At 43.3% G+C, this 23,885-nt stretch overlaps 2 protein-coding genes across 2 annotated transcripts; both read right to left on the reverse strand.

Moving 5' to 3' along the window:
* Positions 1-9,924: 9,924 nt before the first annotated feature.
* Positions 9,925-15,265, reverse strand: LOC117381759 (uncharacterized). The gene is made up of 5 exons (XM_033978769.2): positions 15,204-15,265; positions 14,051-14,603; positions 12,435-12,649; positions 11,882-11,975; positions 9,925-11,730 (listed from the first exon to the last, which is right to left on the reverse strand). The coding sequence occupies exons 2-5, from the start codon at positions 14,525-14,527 to the stop codon at positions 11,548-11,550; spliced, it is 969 nt and encodes a 322-aa protein (XP_033834660.1). The 5' UTR covers positions 14,528-14,603; positions 15,204-15,265; the 3' UTR covers positions 9,925-11,547.
* Positions 15,266-16,529: 1,264 nt separating this feature from the next.
* On the reverse strand, positions 16,530-21,919 carry LOC129456800 (uncharacterized). Its single transcript, XM_055226692.1, has 5 exons — positions 21,475-21,919; positions 21,221-21,372; positions 17,824-18,038; positions 17,475-17,568; positions 16,530-17,252 (listed from the first exon to the last, which is right to left on the reverse strand). Exons 1-5 carry the CDS (start codon positions 21,917-21,919, stop codon positions 17,064-17,066), a joined length of 1,095 nt encoding a protein of 364 aa, XP_055082667.1. The 3' UTR covers positions 16,530-17,063.
* Positions 21,920-23,885: the final 1,966 nt, after the last annotated feature.

The following is a 23,885-nucleotide window of genomic DNA, read 5'->3' on the forward strand; positions in this document are numbered from 1 at the left end:
CTCTCGTCTCTCTCTCATCTCTCTCTCATCTCTTTCTCGTCTTTCTCTTGTCTCTCTCATCTCTCTCGTGTCTCTCGTCTCTCTCGTCTCTCTCTCGTCTTTCTCTCATCTCTCTCTCTCTTCTCTCTCATCTTTCTCTCATCTTTCTCTCATCTTTCTCTCGTCTCTCTCGTCTCTCTTGTCTCTCTCGTCTTTCTCTCATCTCTCTCTCGTCTCTCTCTTGTCTCTCGTCTCTATCGTTTCATCGGCATCGTGAGTTTTGTCGGGGAGAAAACAAATTGCAAACGTACAGCACTTCAGAGTCACACTGCGATCCAACGTTTATGTAAATTTGTCTGAACACATTCTGTACTGGACAGGAGACACGGCACGGAGGAGACTGATGGACAATGGTCTACAGTCCAACAGCCAATCAGGACGCAGGACACAACGGTCTACAGTCCAACAGCCAATCAGGACACACAACACAATGGTCTACAGTCCAACAGCCAATCAGGACGCAGGACACAATGGTCTACAGTCCAACAGCCAATCAGAACGCACAACACAATGGTCTACAGTCCAACAGCTGTAAAAAAGCATGAAAAATCCGCGAAACAGCGAGACCGCGAAAGGTGAACCGCGATATAGCGAGCGACAACTGTACAAACATTTGAACTCAACCTTTGGCAAAGATATCACTGATCTATTTGATTATATCCAACTGGTATTAACTTATCCTAATGAAGTGTGTGTTTTATAGGAACTTAATCATCTTTTATACTTGTCGCTGTTTTTTATTCCACTTCTATGTTTCATTTTAGCTACTGGACGCTTTACCGGCCTTTACTAACTCGCCTATCGCCGTCTAAGTGTTTTAAAAGTGCCGCGTTTGTTAAATAAATTAGCTAAACTGATTCCCAGCCTGAATACTCCACATTACTGCATCGTCCAGCTGACTTCATCGTTGTGGTCCAAAGTATCGCGTTACATCCGCACTCAGTCTCTAATGATTTGTATACAGATTTGCAATCACAGGTGCTTTCGCAAGAGACGTTGCCGTTCCATTATAGCGCAATTATGGACAGAAGCTGATGCGTTGGAAAGACTCTTATAAATCCCGCACGGACCGAACACATGATCCGTGGAGAAAGTATTTCCAAATGGGTCAAGGAGGGCAGACGTTTTGCAGTGGAACCAAAAGCCCGGGCCGTGTCGCTGTGATTCTCATTGGACTCTTTTATTGCTATGGGAAATGGTTAAAAAACAACAGCAGCGAGGGAGGAATACGCAGACCAAAACCGGGTCTCAGAGGGGCTGTGAATTTCAAAAGTCCCGTACTTCCTGATCCCAAGTGACCTCTGACTTGTTTGGGCTATAAACCACGTTAGCTTAGGACGGTTGGTGCTTTTGCCGTTGCTAAACAAATCACAGTAAAGGACAGGACCCTCTTGGCGAACCATGACTGAGAAGTATATTAAGGGTAACATGGAAGTAAGATGTTCAGCTCCGGGTTTTATTTTTTTAGCGTTATGTAATGTTTTTTTAAACCCAACAGTGACAGACAGAAATGAGCTGAGGATCAAAGTTAACTGCAAAGGAAGATTATTCATACAGCACGATTTGTACACAAAGTAATTCAAAGTGCTTTACAGAATAAGAAATACATGGAAATCATAACACAAACATAAATAATCATCTTAAAATTAACATTAAAAGAGAAAAGTGCAGAATAAACCCCTTTCAGTCGTATTCACAGATAAACAGAACAGTTTGAGTCTGGATTTAAACATCGTCAAAGTCGAGGTCTGAGTCACATCTTCAAGAAGAATGTTCCAGGTTTAAACTGAACAAAACTGAAACACTGATTCAACATGTTTAGTCCTGGTTTAGTCCTGGTTTAGTCCTGGTTTAGTCCTGGTTTAGTCCTGGTTTAGTCCTGGTTTAGTCCTGGTTTAGTCCTGGTTTAGTCCTGATTCTGTCCTGGTTTAGTCCTGGTTCTGTCCTGGTTCAGTCCTGGTTTAGTCCTGGTTTAGTCCTGGTTTAGTCCTGATTCTGTCCTGGTTCTGTCCTGGTTCAGTCCTGGTTCAGTCCTGGTTTAGTCCCGGTTCTGTCCCGGTTCAGTCCCGGTTTAGTCCTGGTTTAGTTCTGGTTTAGTCCTCGTGTAGTCCTGGTTTAGCCCTTTTTTCGTCTTGATTTAGTCGTGATTTAGTCCTGGTTTAGCCCCAGTTTTTCCCCAGTTTAGTCCTGGTTTAGGCCCAGTTTATCCCCAGTTTAGTCCTGGTTTAATCCTGGTTTGGTTCTGTTTTAGTCCTGGTTTAGCCCCAGTTTATCCCCAGTTTAGTCTGGTTTAGTCCAGTTTAGTCTGGTTTAGTCCAGTTTAGTCTGGTTTAGTCCAGTTTAGTCTGGTTTAGTCCAGTTTAGTCTGGTTTAGTCTGGTTTAGTAGTTAATCAAAATAAAATGATCTCCTGTGACAGACCATGTGTGTCCCTGATTGTCTAATCCACCTGTTGATTGACAGGTGAATCAGCCAATCAGATTCACCGATGACCAGACTCACATCTTCATAGAGTTTTAAAGTGTGTATTCTGGTTCCTGGGTGAAGAAATTATAATCTCTCATGGACTATCTTTTAAAATCCTGTATTATTCATCATTTATTATGCGTGTTTTTCAAAAATACCTTAAAAAACCTGCATTTTTTTTACTGCAAACGGGGTTGTCTTTCCTCAGATCCAACGTGTCTCTTGATCTTCTGCTTGCCTCCATGGAAATACCTTTAACGCCAACGTTCCAGACAAAACAGTAACATCTCCATGGCCCGTCGGGGGGAGTACCCTGCAGCAGACAGATTATAAAGTTACACAACCAAACCTGAACGTAACAGACGGACACAAACGCAGATATCGATGACGGAACAAGCCGAGATCCGCAGATGATTTCACCTGCCGTTTTCAAAACAACTCTCCACTTTATGTCAGCTGCCACATAAACCCTTTCATCCAACGCTCAAGTGGTTTGATCTGAATAAACTTGACAAACTACGCTTGTGTAATTGTACTTCAAAAGAATACTTAATCTCAGGTTGAATCAGATGCCCTGGAGGAGGAAGAAGACCGGATTCCACACGCAGCCGGGGCCTCGCCTATCTTCATTTTTCCATTGCAGTCTTGTTTGCGCGTTTCCCATTGGACCGAAAGAGGTTTTGTCAATATTAATGAAGCTGTAACTCACCGTGTTTTTGAACGGTGAGGTAATGCATCGCCGACTGGGTTGAATAGGCGACTAAGGCGTGTGCGAATAGATACACTTCCGAACTACTTCTCGCTAAAAAAGACAAGTAGACACAGGCGCAAAAGAAACAGGAGAGGCTGAGAGGGCTGGGAAACGCACACGGTCATGTTTGGATCGATTTTATGATAGCGGTTGACTGATATTTGTGTGAGAAATCAATCCAAGAAAGGCGTGATTTATTATTTATCTGAAAAAAAATATGAAAAAATGGAATTGATTGATGTGATGTAATGTTCAAAAGGGCGTGTGTGTTTTGGAGCAGGGTTGAGAAGGAAAAAATACAAGTACGTGAAGATTTACGCCGGTCCCTCGCTGTGTCGCGGTTCACCTTACGCGGTCTTTCGCCGTTCCTCCCCCCCGACAAAACCCACGATGTCGATGAAACGTTCTGCACCGACAAAGACGCCGACGAAGGTTTGAACTTTGAGAGAGTTTAAACGAGAGAGAAATGTGAGAAAATGTGAACGCCTGTGTGAGAAAAGTGTATAAAGTGTGTGGTGAGGGGTTTTACAGCAAAAAAATAGAGAATAATTGTAAAAAATAAAGCTGATACTTCGCGGATTTCACCTATTGCGGGTTATTTTGAGAACGTGACCCCCGCGTACTTCAAAATCACTCATAATTGTTGGGAAAAAAGTCCGTCAAAACCAAAAAAAGTTGAGTTAGTGAGTTTGACGTCAACCACAGCGTCCGGCTCCAGTCAAATCAAGCTCGTCGAGGCTAGCGGTTATAGCGGCTAATTGGGAGCGCGGTCCCGTATTTGACTTTCCGACCGCGAGTATCATAGCAACCAAAGAGCCAATCCAGAGCGAGATTGTTGAAGGTAACGCCTCTTCCCGCCTGCACCGCTGGTTTAGCAGGGAGCGCGCGCTTAGCAACACTTAGCAATCTTGAGTTACGGACAAATTAGCGAAATAAAAACCCCAGGATCACGTAGAGCGGGTTAATACGAACATTTAAGACCAAATTGACGAGTCTGACAGCAGCAGGTACAGAAAGAGGAGCGACTTTTGCAATGTAAAGTGAATTGGAGCCAGAATCGACGGAGCCGGAAGCGCGCCCATGCTCACTTCCTATGTAGAACGCGGCCGCTAGCGTGTTAGATATGTCCATTTAAATAAACAGTCTGTGTCCAAAACTGATATCCGACATTTCGCTCGCTGCTGCGGCCAATTTAGATTTTAAAATCCACAGTAAAACCCACAAATTTACGTTCATCTAATTAATTTACGCCGTGAATGTCGATACGTTTTATGCCGTACGGTGGAACAAAACAACATTCCGATGGAAACAAGTAGGGTCAGGTTTGTGGAGACGCAAATCTGCTCAGAGTAAGAAGGCCTGCATGTTTTTCCGCGCAATAAACAATCGAAATGCTAAAAAAAAAGTATATTTTTCGGGGAATATAAGTTAGAACAGTGATGCAACGCACGACGCAATTTGTACGGGAAAAAAAGACACGTCTCTCCGCGGCCTCTATCAGCGCAGATAACAGCGTAAGTCGTCCCTGTTATTACGGCCACGGCTCTTTAAACCTGATGGATGGACTCTGAAGTGTCTGGGTGAAAACGGTGCGAACCCCTGCATCTCGTGGGGCTCGTTCAGAAAAGCGCTGACAGACATCTGCAACACGAGCTTCAGCTTCAGACCGGAGCCCGTCGCAAGAAACGTTTCTCGCAATGGGTTTGACAGCTGTATATGAGTCGACGCTGCTGCTGCAGATCGAGTATTTATAATAGAACCTCGGGAAATCTATTAGCGCTTTTTTGACCGAAACACTTCAGTCCAGATAAGCTGATGTGTAACTAGTCGTCGCCCACAGCGTTCGGCTTCAGTCAAATGAAGCTCGTCGATGCTAGCAGTTATAGCGGCGAATTTGAAGCCGAGTTGCATATTTGGGATTCCGACCGCGAGTATCATAGCAACCAAAGAGCCAATCCAGAGCGAGGATGTTGAAGCTAACGCTGATTCCCGTTCGCATCGCTGGTTTAGCAGGGAGAGGGCGCTTAGCAACGCTGTCAATCAAACCTGTTGCTAACGCTAGAGGGACGACCTCGGGGAGGCAGACTCTGGGTGAAGTATTCCACACAAAAAAAAGTTAAAATCTTCTCAAACGTCATCACCATTTTCAACGTACATGAGGAAATATGCCAATTCTTGTGGATTTTATGGATATACATCGTTATTTGTTGAATCTTTTGTGACGGGAGTACACAGCGCGAGTGACACGTGTGTTTGGGGTTCACCGATTTGGCGGAACCTTCTACACACAACATGGTAATGCCACACTAACATTAATCTTTCATATTGTCCTGCGGGCTACAAAAGATCGTCTTGTGGGCTGCAAGTTTGAGACTCCTGATATACTCAGTCTTTGTTACAAACACCTGGCAGCAGGGGCGGAGTTTGAAATGTGGACCGCCCACTTTAGCGACTCTATGGTCCATCTGTCTCATCAAAACAAATACGGCTGCTGCTTTAGGAGGAAAATATCACAGGGACAAAAAAACATGCTGATTTTTCTGCAGAAACAATAAATAAAGCAGTAGAATTTGTTAATCTGTTAATCATTTGGTTCATATGCGAAGCTGAAATAGGCACAACAAATCTATTTTTTTTATAGATAAATTCCACCTTCATGACACTCAAAGTGCTTTATATTTATGTACATATGCATTTTTTATTATATATTTTTTCATTTCTTTTTTATTTCTTTTTATTTATATTTTATTTTTAATCTTTTTATTTTTTTTATTTTTTTTTTATTTTATATATTATTATTATTATTATTATTATTATTATTATTATTATTATTATTGGGGGTTTTTTTGGGTTTTCTTTATCTGTGTATCATGGCCTTTATTTCCCCTCAAATTGTGACTCAGGGGTGATAAATCTTTCAGTCATTTATTGCAGCCACTCACACATTCACACATCTGGACTTGCCAGACGCAAACATGTGAATAAATCGACCACTTTCTGACCCAGTACCTTCTGCAGCGTCTCTGTCCCTCTGTGTCTCACCGGGACAAATGGACGACAGGCCAGAACCCGCACTCCTCTGACAGCTTCGGTTAAACCAGTGTAATTTTAGACCAGCGTTGTGTGTTTGTGCGTGTGTGTGTGTGTGTTCAGTCCCGTTCAAAAGGGTCAACACCAGCTAAAAGTGTCCTATTATGTTTCCTAACTCCTCTCCTACACCCTCATCCTCTGACCTATGACCTTTCCCAGGAATTTACCTACGAGCATTGGACAAAACAACCGCAATAAATGACTGAAAGATTTATTACCCATGAGTCACAGTTTGAGGGGAAATAAAGGCCATGATACACAAATAAAATAAATAAATAAAATAAAAAAATACCAAAAATAATAAGAAAAAAAAAAAAAAATTAATAATAATAATAATAATAATAATAATAATAATAATAATAATAATAATAATAATAATAATAATAATAATGACATTTATTTCAAATTACAGATATTTAAAAACAAACCTCATGGAAACAGCTCTGAAGCATCTTGAAAATGTTAAAATGTTAAGTATTGTTTTGTAGACTTTGAAACAAGATGGCACTAAGAGCATTTTGAAGCACTGACATCATTTTTGACAAACAAACGCCATAAAGCGTTTTGTCAAGATGGCCGCCACATTCCTCGGCCTTGTTCTGTGCGTCTCGCCGTCTCTCTCATTATGTTGTAAAAGTGTGACATACCACGCTCAGCTGACTGAGCACTAAATCAGGTTTACAGTCAGGTCACTTTTGTTATTGTTTAGGTGTGAAGACGTTACCGCACGTTTATGACAGAGGTGCAAGAGATGTGTTCAAGTATATTTAAGCAGAGACGTAAATAAATGAACAGGCTTGAATGAATAAGTATGTCTGGATAAATAACTAAATAAATAGGCCTGAATAAATAAATAAATAAATAGGGCTTGAATAAATAAATAAATATATAGGCCTCAATAAATAAATAAATAAACAGGCCTGAATAAATAAATAAATAAATAAATAAACTGGCATGAATAAATAAATAAGTAGGTCTGAATAAATAATTAAATAAATAGGCCTGAATAAAAAAAAATAGGCCTGAATAAATAAATAAATAGGACTTGAATAAATAAATAAATATATAGGCCTCAATAAATAAATAAATAAATAAATAAATAGGCCTCGATAAATAAATTAATGAACAGGCCTGAATAAATAAATAAATAAATAAATAAATCTGAATAAATAAATTAATTAATTAATTAAAAAGGCCTGAATAAATAAATTAATTAATTAATTAAAAAGGCCTGAATAAATAAATAAACTGGCATGAATAAATAAATAAGTAGGTCTGAATAAATAATTAAATAAATAAGCCTGAATAAAAAAATAGGCCTAAATAAATAAATAAAAATAGGCCTGAATAAATAAATAAATAAATACATCATTTTCAAAACAGAGTTCAGTGTAACACACAGTTCTCTTTTTTTCTGTTAAAGAAATCCCCCTCCACTAAAAAAAAAAAAAAACGATTTAAAAGAAATCAGAGTCAATATCGGCCAAAAAGTAGTCGCTTTAACTAAATTAACTGATAAAAAAGTATTCAATCATAACTGAGAAATCTGTATGAATCCAGGATGTTTGACTTGTGTTTGTTGAGATATGCTGCCCTCTACTGGCCTGAAATCACAACTGCAACCTGTGTTATTGTTTGTGGTTTCCTGCAGAACGGCGCCCCCTGGAGGAGAAACTTTGAAGCATTTCAGATTTAAAATAAACATGAAATTGAATTTGAATCTAAAACGTTCTTATTCTTATATTTTACAGGCTTAACATTGTTTTTATAGGATAATTTCGACATGAACATCAATAAAACAAAAGAAAATCGACACTTTGCAGCTGACGTCATCAACATTCTCTGGGGCTGTGATGCTAACTGTAAGCACTGCTCTGTCTGAGGCTTGTTAGACTTTAATCTGAGCTTTATTTTAACACAGTCAGACCAGAAATAGTTGGTTTAGTTGGAATTTAAAAAAAAAAAGAAGAGAGCTGATGTGCGCTGTCCCTCTCAAATAACAGCCATTACAGACAACTGCTTATCTACTGCAGATTGAGTGTTCGGGGCCTGGTCTACAGTTTTGTTTGTGGTTCCTTTGCTCTTTGGTCTGGGCCATAGTGGCGTTTGGAGTGTGACTGTTTGAGCTTGTGGACAGGCGTCTTTTATACTGATAACGAGTTCAAACAGGGGCCATTAACACAGGTAACGAGTGGAGGACAGAGGAGCCGCGTAAAGAAGAAGTTACAGGTCTGTGAGACTCAAATCTTGCTCGTTTGTAGGTGAACAAAACTTATTTTACCAGTTAATTCATACAAAAATCCTACAATGTGATTTCCTGGATTCTTTCTTTCCATTTTGTCTCATAGTTGAAGTGAAACTATGATGAAAATTACAGGAGTCTCATCTTTTTAAATGGGAAAACTTGCACAATTGGTGGCTGAATAAATACTTTTTTTTGCCCCACTGTTTGCTGCACTTTGGACACTGCAACATAAGGAGAAGCCTGATATAAGTCAATGTTATACTATGAAATTTAAACATGAGGACAAACTAGTGTCCCCTCCACAGACACTTAGGCCCTACTTCATTACTAAGACGTCTGGAAAGAATTCATTTATTAAAAATTTGCACAAAAAAGCCAAATGTTTTAAATGCGCTTATGTTACGTACGTTATTTTTAATTATTTATTATTTAATAGATGAAGAGTCAAAGTGTCGTCGTCGTCGCGGCCGTTTATTTCTGTTTAAATTGAATGGAATAAGGAATTAATCTTTCCCTTTGAATCAATAGACAAATGTAGCGTTCCAGGTGATTTTTTTTAACTTTAACAAAATAAACCTTGTTCTAACAGAGACAGAGGAAACGGTATCATTTTTACATCCACAGTCTATAAACCGGAAAACACTGATTAGCTCTGCATAAAGTGGGACATTGCAGTTTAAAGATTCAGTATTTGGACCAGGTTTAATTTGATCTGTGGCGAAACTACTTTAATACCAGTAGAGGGCGCTGTTTACCTTCTATGCCGTGCCAGTTCATTGTCTTATTATTGTGTGTGTAAGTGTGTGCCAGAGCTGGAAAGGTTTTTAATCCTCAAACACACTGTACAGATCTTTATTCAGATTGAACAGTTTCATGTCGAACGTTTGAATGTGCATTGCGTAGCGGACTTCATTTTCTTCTTTTTTTTTTTTACGTAAGCGCGGTGCATGATGGGATATCGCGGTGCTCAAAGTGTGCACGCTTTGGTTACATGGAAACGCAGGGCACATTTTCAGCCTGAGGTCTCCAGACGAATAATCACACTTTCTCTGTACTTTTATAAATCAACAAATCAAATGGCACGAACATCATGACAGATACATTTTTATCCTAAAAAGCTACACTCTCAAACTGTTTTAGGCCATATTTAGCTAAATAAAACTTTTTGTAGATAATGAAGCTTTATTTATAATAATTCAAGGCTTTATTTATAATAACTAAGGCTGTGACTTAACTTCTCTCTACTTTTCTAAATGCACATTAATAGAAAATATCCCACCACCAAATGAGCTTCAGGTTAAAACTACAGTCCAAGTGTTTTAAATCCACTTAAAACCGTAAAATATCCTGACACTTTATGATACGGCAGAAAAGGACAAACTTAGAAAATAAAAAAATTTTTAAAAGTGTTTGCGGCTCCCACTGTTTTTCGTTTCCATGGAAACCGTGTCCAAATGGCTCTTTGGGGGTTAAAGGTCACCAATCCCTGACCTAGACGTGGCAGTGGCCCTGTCATTATGTCAGCACGTTCATTACTAAGAATAAAACTCAAGTTAAATGTGGTAAAAAAAAAGAAAAAAAACCAAACAAAAAAACAACTTCCTGGTTTTAAATTATAAAATCCCACTGAGCCAAAACTCCTCTAATGTCACAGAGAGATTATCTGACGAATAAAAATATAAGAAAACACCGTTATTTTGTTAAATGTTACAGTGTGTGAGAACAAACTTTTGACAGTTTAAACAACTCGTGTTTGGTCCATTTCTAACTTAATGTTTTTTTCATTCTTGTGTTTATGTTTAGCTGGAAACCATTAGCATTAGCATTAGCCTAACTTTACAGGAAAAGTATTGTCTGTATTATTACCCCAGACTGACCTTGTAATTTCTATTATCTGTCGCACTCCAATGTGGCCCTGACATTTAGGAGTCTGCCCAGCACCTCAAGAGCTGTTTATTTAACGTCTGTGGGGCGGGACTCGCTCGCCTTCAGAGGCTCAACGAGAGGAAACGACGAGAACGTGGTTAAAGATCTGAACACAACAGTGTGGAGAACATTTCTACGTTAAGACAAAACCAAACAATGAAATAAAAGGCCAAATGAGTGTGTTTATTATTTGCTAAAACAGATCCTAATTCTGGCTTTCCTCAGGGACTCCCTAAATTCTCTGCATTTCGTCTGGGGGCGGGGCTTCGTACTCCATGTCAGTCAAAGCTGTCTCTGCTGTGTCCTGTGTTTCCTGGACAGTGAGTTCATGTCTTAGATTTAAGTTCAGAGACACAGCATTTTATGATCTGTTAAAAACAGTTGAGAACATCTTTGTAGTTTTTTTTTTTGTTTTTTTTTGTCTAAAAATACAGCTCATTTTTGCCAAGACTCGGTTAAATCGTGAACCAAAAACACTAAAACTCACTTGTTCCTTAACCTAAGCCTCGTCCTAACCCATATCCTAAACCTGGTCCTGGCCCTGGTACTAAACCTGGTCCTGACCCTGGTCCTGACTCTGGTCCTGACCATAACCTGAGTGTGAAAAATATCTTTACAAAAGCAACATGAGTGAGACTCGTCAGAGTTTGCTGTTTGTCAAACTGTGTTTGGGGGAAATGGAGCCTCTGGAGCATCAGAGGAAAGTCAAAGAAAAGCTGGATGTGTTTTTGTGACAGTTTTAGGTCTAAATGAAGCTTTGCCTTTTGTCAAAGACTTAGACTTTAGCCCCTGGCCCCTGGACGAAATGACGAGGGGCCAGGGGTCCTGCGCTCTTCAGGCACTCTTCGGGGGTTCTTCGGGGGTTCTTCGGGCGTTCTTCGGGCGTTCTTCGAGCGTTCTTCGAGCATTCTTTGGGCGTTGTTCGGGGTTCTTCGGGGGTTCTTCGGGCGTTCTTCGGGCGTTCTTCGGGAGTTCTTCGGTCGTTCTTCGGGGGTTCTTCGGGGGTTCTTCGGGGGTTCTTTGGGCGTTCCTCAGAGGATGTGGAGGTGAGACAAGTCAAACCTTTGCAGAGCTTTTGAATAAGGCCAGAGCTCATGCACGACTTTGTTGGCTGTGCCATATGGCTCAAACGTCACATCGTGGCGCACTTGACGCTTCCCCCGCTCACAAAACCTCAGACTCTTCTGCAGCTTATTGCCGCTGAATTGGAGCACCTGTAAAACACAGAGAAAGACAGAGGGCGATGGAAAGAGACAAAGAGCGAGACAGAGAGCGAGTTTTTGGTTTATTAACATAACTGCTACACAGAATCATCGAGATGTAAAACATGGACATGTTTGTCCAGATAAAGAGCAGTGATGGTACCTGATCATCCACCACCAGAGCCAGAGCCACATGGTCCCACACGAAAAACTCTTTAGGAATAGACACAGTGTCCCCAGAGTCCAACAGCTTAAATCTGAAACAAACAAACACAGTGTCCCCAGAGTCCAACAGAACACCACTGTCCCCAGAGTCCAACAGAACACCACTGTCCCCAGAGTCCAGCAGAACAACACTGTCCCCAGAGTCCAACAGAACAACACTGTCCCCAGAGTCCAGCAGAACAACACTGTCCCCAGAGTCCAACAGAACAACACTGTCCCCAGAGTCCAACAGAACACCACTGTCCCCAGAGACCAACAGAACACCACTGTCCCCAGAGACCAACAGAACACCACTGTCCCCAGAGTCCAGCAGAACACCACTGTCCCCAGAGTCCAGCAGAACACCACTGTCCCCAGAGTCCAACAGAACACCACTGAAACAAACAAACACACTTTACAGCAGTTTGAAAAAGAGAGAGAGAGACAGGGAGAAAAACACAAAGAGACACAAAGAGCAGTTTACAGGTGTGTTGTCTCAGACAGTGTCTTACCTGTGTGTCCCACACATGGCCTGAGGTCTCCAGAGGAAGTATGGCTTTGGCCCATCTCTGAACGCACAGATGTTGTCTGGAGTCTTCTCCAGCCGAGGGAACCTTTTGAACTTCTTGTTTTGGTGCGGGCTGTGGACCAGTACTGCATACATCACTTCCTGTTTGTACAGCTGAGTTTTCCACCTTCTCATAACAGGAGACCGCCCACCACAGAACTGCACAAGATACAAGCACAGACTGTATGTATAAATGAACATAACGGGCCATCCATCACATTCTAAACAGGAAGTGAAAGTGTGCACCAAGTGGTTCCTTCAAATCTGGTTCAAATTCACTTTCTGTGTAAAAACTGTCCCCTCTCTGTGTAACTGCTGCTGTCAGACTCGTCATTCTGACCTTAAACTGTTGGCTCTACATGATCCTGTCTTTTTATTTAAATATTTTGTCTAATAACAGACAAACAATGTTCATATCTTGATTTACAAATAAAATAAAAACCCCAGGATCAGTAGAGCGGGTTAAGACAAACGTTTAAAACCAAAATGACGAGTCTGACAGCAGCAGGTACAGAGAGAGGGTTTTTTTTTCCAATACAAAGTGAGTTAATAGAGCTGAAAGTCGCCCACGATCACTTCCTGTTTGAAAAGCAGCTGCTAGCAGGTTAGCTATGTCTATTTATATATACAGTCTGTGGTCCACTTCTTTTTTTTTTTTATTTTGAAGAACACCCAGTGACATAGAAACACATACAATATTTACAGCTTACTATTTACAGAGAAAGTTGTGTTGATGTGTAAAAGTGTTGGGGGGGGGGAGTACAGTACGGTACCTGCATTATTCTGTCTTGGTTGGTTTTCTTTGTAAGTATGCGTGTGTGTGGGGGGGGGGGGGGGGGTGAGTGTATGAGTGTGTGTGCGGAGATAAAGAAGTAATACTAATAATATTAATAATACAAGTAAAGATAACGATAACAGGTTTTATTATTGCTGTCATACTCAGTGTTGGTCAATATTGCTCTATGTTAGTTTTGTGGTCCTAATGGTGGTATTGGTTATTTAGATTTAAATGTAAAATGTGTGTGCGTGCGTGTCCTGTACAATGCATTAAAAGAGGCAAGGTTTTGGTGAGACTCACTCAAGGGGCAGTACCCCCTAGAAACGCGCCCATTCCTTGCTAACCCTAATCTTTTTATGTATTTGTTGTCAATTATCATTATTATTGATTAATAATTAATTTATTATGATTAATAATTGTTATTATTGTGTATATATATATATATATATATATATATATATATATATATATATATGTGTGTATATTTAAATTATTATTTAATAATTCATGTTCTTTATTTTAATATTTAATATGTGTGTTTATATTCATCCATTTATTTATCTCCATCAGAACCACAAATTAATTCAATAAATAAATTAGTTAATGAATAAGGCAATAATAATGACAATAATAGTAGTGACAGCAACAATAGAAACGTGTACATACAATGAAAACAATAACAGTCTGTGGTCCACTTCTATTAAACAGTCTATGGGCACAAGTGAGACTCATTAGAACATTAAGTGACACTGGTGTTTATAAAGAACAGACAGATCTCTCACCTGCTCACTGTACTTGTCCAGGACGTCCCTCAAGTCAAAGGTGAAACGATACGAGCCGTATCTAGAGCTGGACAAGAAGGCCGGAGACGAGGCAAATTTCGACAGAAACTCTTTATCCCTGGGCTGACCACCATAAGCCCGCATAGGCCTGAACTCCTCTTCGACCCCGCCTGGTTTGACTATCTCCATTGTCCTGGCCTCTGCGTCTCTCAGATCATCAGGAGTCACAGTCAGACGGAACCACACCACTTTTGGTGTTCTGTCGATTGGATCTCTGAATCCTCCATCAGCCCTGATGCCCTCCAGAGCCTCCAGATCAGTGCTGTGGCTCACATGCGTCACATGGAGCTCCGGTCTGGGATAAGCTGGAATGTTATATCCATGTTCTGGTGAAAGCTTGTACAGATAATTGTTGTATGTTTGCTGGTTTAATTCATCCAAAGTCAGGTGTTTTTCTGGTTCGGTGTACCTCGCCATCACAGCTCTATTTCCTGTCAGCTTGTTTCCTGGGTCGGTGTGAGTTGTGAGCTTCTGTAACGCTGTCTCTCTGCCTCTGCAATAACACTCAGAAACTCAAAACTAAACTGAAGCTATTCCTCTGAGCCCCTCCCCTCTGACTGCAGCCCTCCCCTCTGACTGTAGCCCTCCCCTCTGACTGTAGCCCCTCCCCTCTGACTGCAGCCCTCCCCTCTGACTGTAGCCCTCCCCTCTGACTGTAGCCCCTCCCCTCTGACTGTAGCCCTCCCCTCTGACTGTAGCCCTCCCCTCTGACTGTAGCCCTCCCCTCTGACTGTAGCCCTCCCCTCTGACTGTAGCCCCTCCCCTCTGACCGTAGCCCCTCCCCTCTGACTGCAGCCCTCCCCTCTGACTGCAGCCCTCCCCTCTGACCGTAGCCCCTCCCCTCTGACCGTAGCCCTCCCCTCTGACTGTAGCCCTCCCCTCTGACTGTAGCCCCTCCCCTCTGACTGTAGCCCCTCCCCTCTGACTGTAGCCCTCCCCTCTGACTGTAGCCCCTCCCCTCTGACTGTAGGCTCAGAGAATAGACTTTAAAGCAGCTCAGTGTGAACAAGTCTCTCCATGGACCAGCACCAAAGAACATCTCCCACATGAGCCACATGAACCATCTCACATGAGGAGGACTTCAGGAACCCACCTCCTGGTTTAGTCCTGGTTTAGTCCTGGTTCAATCCTGGTTCAGTCCTAGTTTAGTCCTGGTTTAGTCCTGGTTGGTTGGTCACTCAAATCTGATTTTTTTGGAGGGAAGGTTCAAAGTTCAAATAAAGGTGCCTCAGACTTGATGTGTGACAGGAGGAGGGCCCCCTTCTGGCTCATATGTGACAGGAGCGCCCCCCTCTGGCTCGTGTGTGAACAGCAGCCCTGAAGTGTCCTGATGCAGAAGGGACAGGAGTCGGGCTGTCGTCGCATTATAGACCTGTGGAGCAAGTGGAGCAAATTATTACTTTTTGTGTTTTGTTTTTTTTGGGGTTTTTTTTCAGTTTCGGTATCAACACTTAATACCATGTACTACGGTTCCACTTTGTACCTGTTGGGCAGGGGCCATAATTGGTCGACACCCAGTTCAGTGGCTGCACCCTTCGAAGCACCGTTCGCAAGGCCCGATGAAGGGTGCTCCTCCGTGTAGCCTCCATCGACAGCAAAGGACATGCTGAAATGGGACAGGCGTACACCACGGAGCATACGTCAACCGATGTCCGTGCACTTACGCTACATCGCCTAGCAACCGTGACAGCTGCTTTTTATTCAAATTTGAACAGTTTCATGTAGCACTGTTGTAGCTGAGGTAAACCAGTACTTACATTTAAAAGCGTCTTCCGTAGTGGCTGCGGATTTTCTCCTGTAGAAGAAATGACGCACAGTGCATGATGGGAAATAGCTGTGCGCAAAGTCTGCTCGGATGTGCCCTTCATTCACGGTCGATCTCCATGGAAACGTATGGCACATTTGTCGGTCGCATTAGTGGGATGCACGAAATGGGACGGGCCTTATCGCTCTGGAGGTGACGTTAGAGCCCTTCAAACGCAGCCGACGAAGGCCGTGTCTCAGTTCGACGGTTGCACATTTCGAAGTATCGTTTGAAGGACTCGACCGACGTAGGGTGCTCCTCCGTTGACCACAAAGGCTACACCGAAATGGGACAGGCCTACACCTACGTCAACTGTGCGCTTATGTTAAGGTGTCGTCGTCGTTGTAGCCGTTTTTCTTTTTTTTTCTAAATACAAAAAAAAAAAATATATATATATATATATACTTCAATTAAATACTTAAAATGTATTTTCCCAAGCCACGCAGAGCCGCAGTATAAGGATAAAAGAGCCGCATGCGGCTCTAGAGCTGCGGGTTGCCAACCCCTTGTCTGGTCTCTTGTGTTGTGGAATTTCTACAAGCTAAACAGCTAAATAACAAAATGAACTGGGAAATTGTCTTGAATCAAAGTCTGCTTTATTAAATTTACCTGTCCCTGGAAAAAATATTCTTGAACTAAGAAAGCTAAGAGACTGGGATTACGACTCCTGCAATTCAGCCCCCAGTCTATAAGACAAAGTACAAATGAGGTAAAACACTGTAAGTAAAGATTTCCATAACATTAGTCTGTGTAATCCCTCAGTCGTCCAGGTATGAGCCATAGTAAAAGAAAAAAAAAAAATCTGCCACTGGACAAACAGTTTTAGAGTGAAGACGTTTGGCTGATCATTCAAGCCTCTGAAGGGACGAGCTAACTCCCCTCAAAGAGACATAAGGCAGTGTCCACCAGTCATTTTTCTTTTACTTCTGTAGAACAAGGACCCATAATGATGTTTAGAAGTCAATAAAAATGCCCCATGTTATTCTATGAAATTTAAGTGTGAGGACAAACTAGTGTCCACAGACACTTAGGTCCTACTTCATTACTAAGACGTCTGCACAGAACGTGCTATCAGTTATAATTCATTCATGAAAAAGTTGCACAAAAATCCAAACTAATACAAATGTTTTAAATGTGTTGAAAGATTATTTAGGATGTGGAAATATGCAGAGGAGACTCGTCAAACTTCTCCAGGTCTCCTGAACCTGGCCACAGGTCCTGCACAGCTCTGTTGGCGTCGTCATGTGACTCAAACATTATGTTTTGGTTGACTTTTGGGTAATCCTCCTCACAGAATCTCAGGCTCGTCCGCAGCTTCTTTTCAGTGAAATGCAGCACCTGTAAAACACAGACACAAAATTGTCCTTGAGCAAGACACTCCAGGTGCAGAGGAATCACACCACCACCCGAAACAGAATGAACTGGTATTGAACAGTTCAATAAAAGAACCTTTTTGGACCTTCTAGAACCTTTTGTTTTAAGAGTTTAACTCTAATGTTACAGAGTCATCGAGATGTAAAACAGAGACATGTTTGTCCAGATAAAGAGGAGAGATGGTACCTGATCATCCACCACCAGAGCCAGAGCCACATGGTCCCACACGAAAAACTCGTCAGGAACAGACACAGTGTCCCCAGAATCCAACAGCTCAAACCTGAAACAAACAAACACACTGTCTCCAGAATCCAACAGAACAACATGGAAAAAACAGTCAGCATTTCATAGTTTGAGAGAGTTAAGGGTTTGTTGTCTCAAACAGGTGTGTTATGTTTTGGTAACCATCAGAGTGTATTACCATCAGAGGAATCTTTGTTTACACCGTCTTAGTGCTGCTTACACCCCCTACAGTCAGGACTGTCTGCAGCAGACATCAGACAGTAGAGGGCAGTGCAGAGTAACAGTGTCTTACCTGTGTGTCTCACTCATGGCCTGAGGTCTCCAGAGGAAGTATGGGATGAGCTCATCTCTGAACGCACAGATGCTGTGTGGGGTCTCCTCCAGCAGAGGGAAGTGCGAGAACCTGTTGTTATGGTGCGGGCTGTGGACTAGTACTGCATACAACACTTCCTGTCTGTACAGCTCGGTTTTCCACGTTCTCATGACAGGACGCCACCCACCACAGAACTGGTTTAATAATGACATGAGAACACAAAGTGAGACTGATGTTTATAAAGCATACGATCAAGATGGCGGCGGCAGGTAAGATAGGAGTTGTTGTCGCACTCTTTGTCTATGTTTCACTTCTGGACACTTTAAAATGCAGTCTAAACAACACTGGTCTTCTCTTACTACACCGAAACAACTACAATGGAGCTTAAAATAACAACAGAGCATGTGACAGACAAGCTCCAGCCAGAATCAATGCTGTCAAACATTTTGGATTTGGAAGATATGCTGTGCTACTTTTGTTTTTCCATCTCTCTTTTACTGCTCCTCCAAAAGTAGTAAAAGCTGCACCAGGACATTGAAAATACCACAAAGTCGCATGCTTTTACCTGCCCACTTTTATCGGGAGACATCCACCTCAACTCGGTGCCTCCCAAAAGACTGACTGAATCTGAACCTCCATCACCACCACCAGGGAAAACACCCACCCCGTCCACTGCAATACCCCTGCAAACTCACCTGTGGGCCGTGATGAGCTGCTATGGATTCTTTGCCCAGCGGGCCCGCATCTATCGCCCTGTGTGACTCCTCTACAGCGGCAGCGGGTTTCGTGAGTGGTCCGGGGCGCCTGGTGCTCAGTGGGACACATGGAGCGACAATCATGTCACTTCTTTCCATGGACAAAACCACCGCCTCAACTGCCTCTTCACCACCACCGTGAGGACATTCGTTGGGAGCACATCGTGTCAGCTGTGGCTAGCGGAGCTAGCAGAGCAGTTAAGAGGCTAAAAACAACAACACGCACCGGAGGACAAGTGACAGTTGACCTGACACCAATGTCTGATGAGGACCTAAATGGGATCGTATTGCAAACACTCTGTATTAAATCACTGTCCTGCTCAAAAAAAGACTAGAATATCTCTCTGTAATGAGAAGGCATGGGGAGACAAAGATTCTAAAGACACCTAATCAGGTTAAATTAATGTGGGACCGTGGAAATAAACCAAAGGGGCTTCTGTGTGCCTTCCTAAAGAGAGGGACCACCACCCCGGTCTGCCAGTCCAGACGTACTGTCCCTGAGCGCCAAGCGATGTTGTAGAGACGTGTCAACCAAGGCAGCCCCTCAACATCCAGAGACTTAAGGTACTCGGGATGTACTTCATCCACTCCCAGCGCCTTGCCCCTCGCAAACAGTGTTTATGAAGCACGGCTTCCTGAGGCGTCAGACAGTTTGCCAGAATTTCTTTGAGGCCGTCCGATAGTCCTCCTCCATGGCCTCCCCGGACTCCTCCCAACCCCCAGTTTTTGCCACAGCGACAGCACGAGCCATGGCATGTTTGGCCCGCCGGTACTTGTCGGCTGTCTCAGGAGTCCCACAACCTAACGAGGCTCAATAAGACTCCTTCTTCAGGCTGACGGCATCCCTTACTTCCAGTGTCCACCACCAGGTTGGGGGGTGGCCGCCGTGACAAGCACCACAGACCTTATGACCGCAGCTATGAGTGGCTGCATCGATAATAGAAGCGGAGACCATGGCCCACTCACAGTCCATGTACCCAACCTCCCTCAGGATCAGGGAGAAGCTCTTCCAAAGGTGCAAGTTGAAAACCCCCCTGACAGAGGGCTGCGCCAGATGTTCCCAACAGACACTCACAGTACACTTTGGCCTGCCAGGTCTGTCTGGCTTCGTCCTCTACCAGCGGATCTAATTAACCACCAGGTGGTGATTGGTTGACTGTTCTGTCCCTCTCATGACCCACATGGGCGTTGAAGTCCCCCAGCAGAACACCAAAGTCCTCGGTCGGTGCACTGTCTAGTGCCCCTCCCAGGGATTCCAAGAAGACTGGGCACTGCTGTTCGGCCCGTAGTCTGACACAACAGTGAGAGACCTGTCCCCCACCCAAAGGCGCAGGGACGCGACCTTCTCGTTCACCGGGGTGAACTCCAACATGAGGTAGCTGAGCTGTGGGGCAATAAGCAAGCCCACACCAGCTTGCCAATGCTCCCCGCGGGCATCGCCAGAGAAATGGAGAGTCCAGCCCCTCTCCAGGATTTGGGTTCCTGAGCCCAAGCTGTGTGTGGAGGTGAGGCCTAATATATCCAACCAGTAACGCTCAACTTCCCCCACAAGCTCAGGCTCCTTGCCCCCAGTGAGATGACATTCCATTTCCCCAGAACCAGTCTCCATGTGCGGAGATCCAGTCATTGAGGCCCTCACCTTCGACCGGCACCCAGATCTCCATGCACCGGCCTTTCGTGGATCCTCCCACGGGTGGTGGGTCAACGGGAGGACGACTCCATGTCACTCCTTCAGGCTGAGCTGACGGGGCCCCATGGGGAAAGGCCTGGCCACCAGGCGCTCACTGGCGAACACCCACACCAGGCCTGGCACCGGGGCTGGGCCTCATTAACACCAATCCACTCGACGTAGCTGGCCTGGATCTTTTTCCTGTCATGAAAGGTTTCTGAACTGCTCTGAGTCTGACCCATCCCCCAGGATCCATTTGCAATGGGTGACCCCACCAGGGGCCTGAAGCCCCAAACAACAAAGCTCCCAGTATCATTTGGGTGCTTAAACTCCTCCACCACATTAAGTGGGCAGTTCAGGGAAGGGAAAACATGATACTGAACTCAAGAAATCAAATGTCTTTCTTAATGGAGGAGAAATTGATCTGGTCCTAGAATTTAAATACCTTGGAGTTAACCTAGACCCAACATTGTCCTTAAAAACACAAGAAGTGTCCCAGGTAATTCAATTCAATAATCTGAATTTTCATCACAATAACTTAAACATGAGTGCTGCTAAAACCTATTTCTACTCTGATTATCTCTCACATAGACTATTGTTTAACTACTTGGTCTCTTGCCACACAACAGTTAAAACCACTGAACACCTCCATAAAAGAGGCCTAAAAAAATAAAAACATTTCCCACCACCACTGACACATGCTGAAAAAGCATAGACTATTGGACTCCACCGCCAGAGGTCACCTGTGACCCCCAAAGACACACCCCCAGACCTGTGACCCGCCCCCACAAAGGCACTACCAGCCGTGACCTGTGACCCCCACAGACAGATTAAGGGAAATGTGCAATTTATATTTTTGGCTTTAATCTGGTGTGTTTACATTCATGTTGTATCATGTTCATGAACACTGTCCCAATCAAATAAATAAATAAATAACAGACAGATCTCTCACCTGCTCGCTGTACCGGTCCAGGACGTCCATCAGGTCAAAAGTCAAACGATACGAGCCATACCTGGAGCTGGACAAGAAGGCCGGAGACGATGCAAATGGGGCTAAGAGGCCTGCCCCAGGCCTCGTAGCGCCACCCGCTCCCTCCTCTCCTCCCCTCCTTCTCTCCTCCTCTTCTCCCCTCCTTCTCTCCTCCTCTTCTCCCCTCCTCCTCTCTTCCTCTTCTCCTCTCATCGGTCTGAACTCCTCTTCAGCACCGCTTGGTTGGACTATCTTTATGTCCCTGGTCTCTGCGTCGCTCAGATCTTCAGGAGTCACAGTCAGACTGAACCACGCCACAAGAAAATCCTTTTGTTCTCTGTTGTATGGATCTCTGAATCCTCCATCAGCCCTGATGCCCTGCAGACCGTTCAGATCAGTGCTGTGGCTCACATGAGTCACATGGAGCTCTGGTCTGGGATAAGCTGGAATGTTATATCTGTGTTCTGATGAAAGCTTCTCCAAATATTGGTTGTATGTTTGCTTCTGTAATTCAGTCAAAGTCACGTGTTGTTTTTCTACAGTGTAAGTCGCCATCACAGCTCGACTTCCTGTCCGTCTCTGTGTCGTGGGTCGGTGTGAGTTATGAGCTTCTGTGACACTGTATGAACTCTTAGACTGAAGCCACTCCTTGGAAGGCAGACGCCGCCCCCTCTGAGTCATATTTCACTCTGTTTCACTGTCATGTGATGATTGTGTCATGTCTTTTGTGTTTTCTTGTACTTTGTACTTTAAACTGGACACCCATGAAACAGAAAGCCCAAGTAGAAGACTGCCCCATGACCCCCTGCCTTTACCACTGTGATATTTAATGATGTTGCCATTCACACTTTCACACAAATCAAATGGGACGAACATTAAAATAGGTTTAAAAACGTATGAAAACTACACTCTCAAACTGTTTTAGGCCATATTACCATATAACCTAAACTGTTTTGTACTAGATGAAGCTTCATTTCTAATAATTTGTCCAAAATTCAAGGTACCAAGGCTGTGACTTGACTCCTCTCAACTTTTCTAAATGCACATTAATAGAAAATATCCCACCACCAAATGAGCGTCAGGTTAAAACTACAGTCCAAGTGTTTTAAATCCACTTAAAACTGTAAAATATCCTGACACTTTATGATACGGCAGAAAAGGACAAACTGTTTTTGACCATAACTTAGAAGATAATGCAGAGACTTCAGTACTTTTCCATCAGCATGAATTCATTTGATCTAAAAATTGGCAAATGATTGAGACTTTAGAGATAGAATGGAACATGTAAAACATAAAACGCCCATATGACAAATGTTGACATTTCTCAGCGGCGTTGGTTCATTCTCTTATGGAGCAGTTTAGTTTCTCCAGTGTGGCTCACTGCCTCTTCACTGAATGGAGTAGACACATTGTTTTGTTTGTGTCTCGAGGTTTTTGCCCTTTTAAAATCTTTGCATAATTAATGAACAGAAATCCCAGGTTTAGACCTGGTTTAGACCTGGTTTAGACCTAGTTTAGTCCTGGTTTAGTCTTGGTTTAGTCTTGGTTTAGTCCTGGTTTAGTTCTGGTTTAGTCCTGGTTAAGTCCTGGTTTAGACCTGGTTTAGTCTCGGTTTAGACCTGGTTTAGTCCTGGTTCAGTCCTGGTTCAGTCCTGGTTCAGTCCTGGTTCAGTCCTGGTTTAGACCTTGTAAAGTCCAGGTTTAGACCTGGTTTAAACCTGGTTTAGTTCTGGTTTAGTCCTGGTTTAGTCCTGGTTCAGTCCTGGTTCAGTCCTGGTTTAGACCTGGTTTAGTCCTGGTTTAGTCCTGGTTTAGTCCTGGTTCAGTCCTGGTTTAGACCTGGTTTAGACCTGGTTTAGTCCTTGTTTAGTCCTGGTTTAGTCCTGGTTTAGTCCTGGTTTAGTCTCGGTTTAGACCTGGTTTAGTCCTGGTTCAGTCCTGGTTTAGTCCTGGTTCAGTCCTGGTTCAGTCCTGGTTTAGACCTGGTTTAGTCCTGGTTTAGTCCTGGTTTAGTCCTGGTTCAGTCCTGGTTTAGACCTGGTTTAGACCTGGTTTAGTCCTTGTTTAGTCCTGGTTTAGTCCTGGTTTAGTCCTTGTTTAGTCCTGGTTTAGTCTTGGTTTAGTCCTGGTTTAGTCCTGGTTTAGTCCTGGTTTAGCCCTGGTTAAGTCCTGGTTTAGATCTGGTTAAATCCAGGTTTAGACCTGGTTTAGTCCTGGTTTAGTCCTGGTTTAGTCTCGGTTTAGACCTGGTTTAGTCCTGGTTTAGTCCTGGTTTAGACCTGGTTTAGTCTTGGTTTAGTCCTGGTTTAGTTCTGGTTTAGTCCTGGTTAAGTCCTGGTTTAGACCTGGTTTAGTCTCGGTTTAGACCTGGTTTAGTCCTGGTTCAGTCCTGGTTCAGTCCTGGTTCAGTCCTGGTTCAGTCCTGGTTTAGACCTTGTAAAGTCCAGGTTTAGACCTGGTTTAAACCTGGTTTAGTTCTGGTTTAGTCCTGGTTTAGTCCTGGTTTAGTCCTGGTTCAGTCCTGGTTCAGTCCTGGTTTAGTCTCGGTTTAGACCTGGTTTAGTCCTGGTTCAGTCCTGGTTTAGTCCTGGTTCAGTCCTGGTTCAGTCCTGGTTTAGACCTGGTTTAGTCCTGGTTTAGTCCTGGT

The sequence above is a fragment of the Periophthalmus magnuspinnatus genome, chromosome 14 (genome assembly GCF_009829125.3).
Source record: "Periophthalmus magnuspinnatus isolate fPerMag1 chromosome 14, fPerMag1.2.pri, whole genome shotgun sequence".
NCBI lineage: Eukaryota > Metazoa > Chordata > Actinopteri > Gobiiformes > Gobiidae > Periophthalmus > Periophthalmus magnuspinnatus.